At 37.5% G+C, this 9,556-nt stretch overlaps 1 protein-coding gene across 1 annotated transcript; it reads right to left on the bottom strand.

The window, feature by feature from the left end:
* Positions 1–2,404: 2,404 nt before the first annotated feature.
* On the bottom strand, positions 2,405–9,347 carry heyl (hes related family bHLH transcription factor with YRPW motif like). Its single transcript, XM_056479890.1, is given in 6 exon segments — positions 2,405–3,662; positions 5,605–5,620; positions 5,622–5,687; positions 5,816–5,899; positions 6,224–6,290; positions 8,836–9,347. Coding segments are annotated over 6 exon segments (933 nt in total). The 5' UTR covers positions 8,916–9,347; the 3' UTR covers positions 2,405–3,042.
* Between the last annotated feature and the right edge of the window lie 209 nt (positions 9,348–9,556).

Here is a 9,556-nt window from a genome sequence, read left to right as displayed (position 1 = left end):
GCATTCGCGGGCATATGCTCGATTTGATCCTCGATTAGTCTCACGCAATCATGTGATGCGATTTTGTTGGTCAAAGTTCACCACGCTTGAACTTTCCAATGCAGCAAACTGCGAAACTTGCCACACAACCTTGCGTTTCCAGTCTGACGCATTCGCGTGCATATGAATGGAAGTCTATGGGGAGAAAAGTGCAGTGTGACCGCAGCTTCCGTGTGTTTGACACCCCTGACCTATAGACTATAGAACTGCAGGTTAACTATGTTTGTATATAATAACTTTTAAAACTGTTAAAAGCTACTAGTTACTACTTAATTAGTTAAAGTTATTAGTAACTAATAAAGTTATGGTAACTAATAACCTTAAGTTTTTTAGAATTTAATTGTAATGTAATAAATGTGGACCTTTTGTAAAGCTGCTTTGAAACAATGATTATTGTGAAAAGCGTTATACAATTTTTTTTTTTTTTTATTTAATTTAAAAGAAAAATATGTAACAAGACTGCTGACAATTGGTAGATTCAGCTTTGCCAATTTAAATCTATTCAAACAGAAACCAGGTGTCTTTAATTTGCACATTTTAATCTTTGAGAGATTTCTTTCACACACAGTTATGAAATCGTTCTGACCCCAAACTAAAAATAGTGTATACTTTGGAAATTTATTAAGCATAATGCTACAAAAATAACATGTTTACTCAGTTATTAAAATGATTGAGAGCATTTTTTAGGGGAAAGTTCACTCAAAAATGAAAAGTGTAGCTATTAATTTTCTTGATCACTCTCAGTCCATCCAAGGTGTAAGTTACTTTTGCTTTTTTAAAGTAGCAATTTAAAGAAGATTTTAGCTGAAAACGTACTCTGTAAAATCATTAGTAAATTAGTAGTTTTCTGTATTGTGTGATTTACGTTTTTATTGTTTAAATTTATCCCAACTTATTTTTTGGTTTTGAATTATTTTGCATTATATGAGACCTTGATCTTTCTTCCAACAACTTTTAACCTTGAAAGTTCCAAAAAGTTACCTTGACTAACATTTTCACGAGTTTAAATTAGTATAGTATTGTGTTGGGGTTGTGTAATACGATACAAAAACTTGCCTGTACTTTTTTCTGTTATTTTACAGACCTCTCTCTCTTATATATATATTATTTCTTATATGTTATATTATTTCAAATGACTAAAATGTCAATAAAAGTCACTTTGATAAACTGTAGTTGAATTTTCAACAATAAAAAATCGACAGAACAGAGCTAAAACTTCCATAATACAATTCACAACCATAAATAAGCAGAAAGCACGTGTGAATCATAAAATGCGTTAATAATCTGTTAATTTACAGATATTTTTTACAGTGTTGTTAGTGTTGATTTTATGATTGCAGGTCAAAATGCTACTGGCTTTTTGAGAGAGAAAAATCATAAAGTAGCAGGAAAAACTGTGATCATTGATGATACATTAATAAGGTCGTATGAACTAAAATAATCGCTATGCTTAAGTAGATGCCTTCACATACTGAGAGTTTACCTTTATAAGACTTTAATGCAGGGGCGTCAAACTCTGGAGGGCCATAGCCATTTCACAGTTTAGTTTCAACCTTGCTTCAACACACTTACCTGTAGGTTTCAAACAAGCTTGAAGGACTCAATTAGTTTCCGATATGTTTAATTAGGGTTGGAACTAAACTGTGTAGAGCTGCAGCCCTCCAGGAACTGAGTTTGACACCTTTGTTTTAATCTAACATCATGGGCATAGGTGTTAATTTTATTTAGACTGTACATGTTTTTTTTTATTCTTGAAGTGCTGATTGGCTTGCATTTTTATGGAAATATAGAACAAAAGTCACTTGTATGTCCTGAGACATCCTAAGACATCTTGTATGGCCTGAGGGTGAGTAAAATAACAGGAAATCTTAATTTTTAGCTCAATTATCCCTTTGATGATTTGCTCTGTGGGTATCACGGTGGCGCAGTGGGTAGCACGATTGCCTTACAGCAAGAAGCTCTCTGTTTCGAATCTCGGCTGGGTCAGTTGGCATTTATATAGAGTTTGCATGTTCTCCACATGTTCGCGTGGGTTTCCTCTGGGTGCTCCGGTTTCCCCCACAGTCCAAAAACATGCGGTATAGGTGAATTGGAGTTTAATTGTCCGTAGTGTATGTGTGTGAATGTGTGAGTGTGTATGGGTGTTTCCCAGTGATGGGTTACAGCTGGAAGGGCATCCACTGTGTAAAGCATATGCTGGATAAGTTGGCGGTTCATTGCACTGTGGCAACCCCAGATTAATAAAGGGACTAAGTCGAAAAGAAATTGAATTATTGAAGGATTTGCTCTGTTGCTGCCATCTTCTGGATGCTCCATGCACTTGCACACACAAATAATTGAACAAGAAGAGTTTTGATAAGGCACATTTCTCTTTATATAGTCTCCTCAAGCACTTCAATCTCAAATGTTTGATATATCATATCAGATTCCAAGTTAATGCATAAATGACAGAGTAAACAAATACACTTATTATAAAAAGATAAAAAATCAGAGTTCTAGAAAGTTCCTGTACCTGGATGATAAAATCCAAGTTCATAGCAATGAATTGCTGTCAGGCAATCTTTATTCATCCTCTCTCTCTCTCTCTCTGAGAGTCACATTCATCTTTATTGTATCCATTTGACACTTTTTACTCTATTTCCCTTCTATTTTTTTTCTGTAAACGTAAACAGACTTTATTTTTTATAATATTTTTATATCTCTAAATGCCATTTGTTGGAGTAGTAGATGGAACTCAATAAACATTTCAATCTGAGCTGTCCAGTTCTTTGCAATTCCCTCTTATATTTATGTATCTGAAGTGACTTACATTGCATTGAAGGTACATTTATCACACCATACAGTCCTAGGGTATCGAACCCATAACCTTGCTGTTGCAAGCGACATCCTCTATCACTTGAGCTACAGGAAATCATCAGCATCTAATGGTGCTAATTAAGTCCAAGTGACAAAGAAATGTTCTTTTCCCTTTCAGAGTGTCCAAAATTCCAAACCTGAGGTTTTTCAAAACGCCCCAATCTCTGTGCCCCAGGCCTGTGCAGATTTACTGGAGGAACTCAAAGCCCTGCGACCTCCAGCTGGAGACCCAGCAGGCACGAATGGTCTGAAGGAAATCTGTGGAGGTGAGGAGTTGGAGGAAGACGAAGAGGATGATGGGACTGTGCGCCCCTCAGGGGAATGCTGTTGAAGTCTGTGAAGATGTCCTGGGACGGATGGCAATTGACGCACGGAAGTCAGCGCTGGGCCCAGTATTGTCCCCTGGGTGCTCAATGATCCCATTCGGAGGGCTGGCGAAGGGTAGCCCAGAATAGTGGCTGTCCCATGTGGAGCCAGATCCCGGCGGGCGTTTGGGGGAAACGTAGAGGATGAGGCTGGGGACGATGTGGCTGGCAACTGAGGAAAGGATGCCCAGGGCCAGGGAGGGAAAGGCAGAGCAGCGGGACTCTGGAGAAGAGGATCCAGCTCACTGGCGCAATGGCTGAGGTGGGACACAAGGCGCGCGCCGATGGGGTCTGAGGATTCAACGCCTTCCAGAGAGCTGAGGTATCGCACCACTTCTCCAACACACTCCCGAAAGCCTAAAGTCCTGTAGTCCACTGCCAGAGCACGAGCATCAAAGTATCCTGAGAGAAAAAGAGAGAGAAATGTTTAAAATGTATTTTATTTCATACCATATTAAAAATATCACAGTTAACAAAAGCCATTTTGTAAATATTAGTTCTCCATCTTTAACAGAGTGCAACATATCTTTATAAACACACACATTTTAAAATTCTTCAATATTCTTGACATTCTTATAAAAACTAAATCAAAATAGACTCTCACTTTAATTAAACTCTTTAAAACTTGCACCACATTTTGACAAACTTCACCCTCTATCCTTTCTTGTCTTATGTAAAATGCCTTTTTGGCTTTTTCTAAAACAAAATGAATCATTTGCTCTTTTTTTCGCCTCTTTTTTGCAAATTTGAAACCAAAAATGAAACCAACCTTAAAAAAAAACAAGACGTATCTTATTAATAAAGCAAAAACCTACAATCAGTCTGTGCATTTTGTATGTTTGTTTTACAGTAGCATGTGTATAATAGTTTATATATATCTATATATATATATATATATATATATATATATATATATATATATATATATATATATATATATATATACAGTTGAGGACAGAATTATTCGCCCTCCTTTGAATTTTTCTTTTCTTTTTTAAATATTTCTCAAATGATGTTTAACAGAGCAAGGAAATTTTCAAAGTATGTCTGATAATTTTTTTTCTTCTGGAGAAAGTTTAATTTGTTTTATATTGGCTTGAATAAAAGCAGTTTTTAATTTTTTAAAAAACATTTTAAGCTTAAGACTATTAGCCCCTTTAACTATTTTTTTCAATAGTCTACAGAACAAACCATTGTTATACAATAACTTGCCTAATAACCCTAACCTGCCTAGTTAACATAATGAAACTAGTTAAGCCTTTAAACATCACTTTAATCTGTATAGAAGTGTCTTGAAAAATATCTAGTCAAATATTATTAACTGTCATCATAGCAAAGATAAAAGAAATCAGTTATTAGAAAAGAGATATTAAAACTATTATGTTTAGAAATGTGTTGAAAAAATCTTCTCTCCAATAAACAGAAATTGGGCAAGAAAAATAAACAGGGGGGCTAATAATTCAGGGGGTTTAATAATTTCTCCATTAAGCTGATTAACCAGGTGGATGGATGAAAACATCCTTACAGCATACTAGTAGGCGCAGAAGACCTACTGACCCATATCTATCAGCTGATAACCACTGATAACGCCCATTCAATCGAGTGATAACATTCGAAGCGGGTAATCCTGGATTCAGTAGTTTTTTTTCTATAGCAAAATCTATCTTGATTATGTTTCTCTGTGCAATCTCAAATGGGGAAGAGAGATTCCTAACATCTGACATATATCACTAGTCAATCCAGTCTATGAACCTGCTTAGGATTGTTTGCTGAGGCTGTTGAATAAATGTTAATAACGAAAAAGTTTTTTTTTCACTCTTAAAGTTTTAACTTCCAGAAATGTCATTTTTGGCAGCACGGTGGCTTAGTGGTTAACATTGTCATCCCACAGCAAGAAGGTCGAGTCCTGGCTGGACGTGGGCATTTCTGTGTGGAGTTTGCATGTTCTTACCGTGTTGGTTTCCTCCAGGTGCTCTGTGTTTCCCACACAGTTCAAAGACATATGCTACAGGTGAAATGAAAACACTAAAATGGCCGTAGTGTATGATTGTGTGTGTGAATGTGAGAGTGTATGGGTGTTTCCCAGTACTGGGTTGCAGCTGGAAGGGCATCCGCTGTGTAAAACATATGCTGGAATAGTTGGCGGTTCATTCCGCTGTGGTGACCCCTGATGAATTTGGGACTAAGCCGAAGGAAAATGAATGAATGAATTTTCATTTTCAAATGAACTATCCCCTTAACTTGTGTTTGGGGATTTGTTCAAATCCATATTGAAAAGTATGGAGCGAGAAGCCATAACACTGTTCAATCTAATGAAAGTTCCCGAATCAGTATCTCCTCTCACCTTTGCCACCCATGGCAGTGTAGCAGTTTGAGATGATCCACTGTCATCTGCAGGATCTCAGCCTTCTCTAGTTTAGAGGAACCCTGGCCAAGAGTAGAGAGAAAGCATTGGTTTGACTTTTTCTTTACTTGTAAACATTGTACACTGAACTCTTTGACATCTCATCTGTTTTCGAAAATGTAGCCTGCGGTGTCCCGCCTGATCATCTTACCTGCTTCTCGAAGGCACTGGGTACGAGTCTCCTGAGCTCTGACAGGCTGTGGTTGATCCTGTCCCTGCGCCTCTTCTCAATTATCTGTGGAATCCAGCGGAATCAATTTAAAGACAGAACAACGATTTGAAGTGGAAAGCATTTGCTAACCGGATTATTTCTTGCGGCCGAGGCCTAGTCGCAGCGTTCTCGAGATCAGATTTTGGAAACAAAATAACAAGTCAACTATAGGAAAACACAAATCAAAGTCAGACAAGAGGGCTTAAACTGTAAAAAGTGCACGCTGCTGGAGAGGGTCGTGTTGCAGGGGAGTTTTGAAAGACCTTGAGATCATATATGAATGATATGCATTCGGTCTGTTTCTAAACAAGCCAAGGGAAAAACAGAGCTAGATTGACGTAAACTCACCCCTCTTCTCTTCTTGCGCGCCAGGATCTGTGAGGTACTGCCTGGAGACATGGACCCAGTGACAGGGCTGAGCGAGAGAAAGAGCGAGCGGGGAAGGGGACAGATTAAAGCTTTGATGTCAATGCATATTGTTGTCATTACTGTACTTAATACAAGGCAGAAACGCTGTTGCACATCATCAAACCCAATCTAATTTGTCTTGGGGAACAGCTAGACACGGGAGCGCCGGGGTAAACAGAAAACAAGATTATTTTGGTTTAACGCGTTTTTGGACATTATTGTCAGATGGCTGATATGTTATGATGTTTGCATCGTACGAGAGGCATTTTCGTTTTAAGCTCAAAAGACATGATGATTACTTGTCCGCAGGGCAAGCTGCAATGGTGGCTTTTGCGTGCACATCAATACTCGGCATTATCCTTCAATGTGGATCTGGTTTGCATGGGCACTTTCTGTGCTCTGCCAGCGGAATGACACTGTTTGTTTTGCTTTACTTCGACTTCCAAGCATAACTATTATTTTTATATCATATTGTTATTCCTTTTAACATTAAGAGGCTTAATTCACAAACATTCCGTTTGTTTGCTGGAAAAGAAGATGGTCCAAAAAGAAAATTAGTTGTAGGAATATACTTTTTTTTTCTCAGTCCTTTAAAGAGTTTTCAAAGGCAATGGTATGAGAAAGGACTGGTTGCAGGATGCAGTTCAGAAGGACCAAACAGCAGTTGCAGGAGACTTCAGTCTAATGACTAAATGACTGAGAGAAAAATACAAAACAGACAAGGAAAAGGCTGGCTGGCACAGCAGAGGACAGATACGGCTTTCAAGAAAGAGTCAAATAAGATCATTACAGGCCTTCATCAGCCGTCCTGCTTCACAGAGGCCCAATTTGTGATTTTTGACAACGTTTGTCTGCTCTTGTGTCACGGTAGTCAACAAACAGGAATAGTGTATGACAGTGGAATGTGTTAAATCTGTGCGTTTAATCTCCCGAGAACACAACAACAGGACTTTTATGTGCATTATTGGTTGTAATTTAAACAATTGTATGTTTTTTCCCCAAAGTCTTTGGTGTTCCTTTATCAAAACATGATAAAAAGTGCATTTTTGTGATGTACAGTTGAAGTCATAATTATTACATAATTTATTTTTCTTCCCCAATTTCTGTTTAACGGAGAGAAGATTTTTTACCAACACATTTCTATTCATAATGGTTTTAAAAACTCATCTGTAATAACTGATTTATTTTATCTTTGTCATGATGAGAGTAAATAATATTGTACTAGATATTTTTCAAGACACTTCTATACGGCTTAAAGTGAAATTTAAAGGCTTAACTAGGTTAATTAGGTTAACTAGGCAGGTTAGGGTAATTAGGCAAGTTATTGTATAATGATGGTTTGTTCTGTAGACTATCAAAACAAATTGCTTAAAGGGGCTAATAATATTGACCTTAAAAAATTAAAAAACTGCTTTTTTTCTAGCCGAAATAAAACAAATCAGACTTTCTCCAGAAGAAAAAATATTATCAGACATACTGTGAAATTTCCTTGCTTTGTTAATCATCATTTGGGAAATATTTAAAAAAGGAAAAAAACTCAAAGGGGGGCTAATAATTCTGACTTCAACTGCATATTTACTTTTTATTTTATGTCTTTGTCCATGTTACAGTTAAATTACACACACACACAAGCACTGAATATTAATTAACAACATGCTCTTACAGGGTTAGGATTAGAATTAGGGTTTGGTTTTTGGATGCTGCAAGCAACTATGCATAATTTACTGTAGCAAGTACATATAACAAGTGTACTGTAAAAACAGATGTTACACCTTATTTGAATTGAGCTTTGTTACAGTGTAATTACACTCATAAGCACTGCATATTAATTAACGTCCTTAATCTATCATTAGTTTAGGTTTACAGTTAAGTGTGGGCATGTTGCATATAATTATGCATAATTTATTGTAGTAAGTACATGTTACACAGGAACTATAAAATAAAGGATTACCCTTTATTTGGTCAAATTTTCTAAGGTGTCCTTGTTACACATTTTGTGTACTACATACTATGGTAGTTGCAATTAATTATGCATAATTACATGTAACATTACATGTAATGTTACTCAGTAGTACAATAAATAGTTACACTGTAACATGGACACCTTAAAATGTGTGACCGTAAAAAGCGTGACTCTTTATTTTAATGTGACCTAGTTACTGTGCTATGACATGCATAAGCACCAATTAATAACAATAACATAAACCTAATATACATTTTAGTTTAGTAAAACTGCTTGCAATAGATGCATATAATGGGTGAAATATCATTTTTAAAATTGGCAAATTCTGGCAAATGCAAAAATGTAATCTATTTATAGCATGTGTGTAGCTTGATTTGTAAATGTAAAACACAAAACACTGCACAGTATGATGAGGCCTATGAGTGCTTCTCTAGAAACACCTTGCATTTTGACAACCAGAGCTGCTTTTTTACACTTAAGTTTTTTTTTTATTCTAATACATCTTAAATAAAGCTCTCTTGAATCTCTAAGGTATAGTGTGAGCTCTACACATACAGCGAATGACAGCTAGATGTCAAATAGTCCTCACCAGTAGCTGTCCTCCTGTCCGACATCTATGAGTTCATCCGTGTCCGAATCTGGAGAACTGTAGTCATGAGGTCTCTTCATCTCCACAGGTTCCTCAGTCCTCCTGTTCAATCGAAGGAGCGATTTAGCCTTTCAATGTCTGTAGAGATGATCTCAGATGATAGATTCCTCCTCTATCCTTCAAATGCAACAGCAAGGAAAGCAGCCACCTTCTAATGCAAGCACGCCCCTCCCTATTTCCTTTTCCCTCTCCACCTTCTTCTCCCTCTATCCTTCAACCACAATACAAGCACGCTGTATTGGGAGTCTCTATTAGACCTTGTTGCAGACTAAGTCTGCTCCTTGTTTCTGCTCTTATGTGTACTCGTGTTTTGACATTGCCAGACCCCCAGGATTCAAAGTCAGAGAATGACAGTCCTCCTTCTCTCACTTTTTCAGCTCTCTGTCTCTCCGTCACCCTCGATCTTTCGCTCTCTACTGCTGCAGCACAAGTGACTGAACTTGGGCACTTTGGCAAAGTTGCCAGTTTTGGCTCCCTCTTCCTTGCCCTCCCACGCTCCCTCCCAGCCCTTCATCACCCCTCCCTCCTTCCCCTCTCTCTCTGTCATTTCTCTCCTTTCAATTAGCCTCTTCTCTCCACCGTCTCATCTCGCTCTATCTTTACCCCCCTCGGTCCCTCCCTCCTTCCTCTGTCTCTGTTTCCCTCTGTCTCCTCTTTTCCA

This window comes from Danio aesculapii, chromosome 19 (assembly GCF_903798145.1).
Source record: "Danio aesculapii chromosome 19, fDanAes4.1, whole genome shotgun sequence".
NCBI lineage: Eukaryota > Metazoa > Chordata > Actinopteri > Cypriniformes > Danionidae > Danio > Danio aesculapii.
Note: the sequence above shows the minus strand (reverse complement) of the source record. Positions and strands in the feature narration are given on the sequence as shown.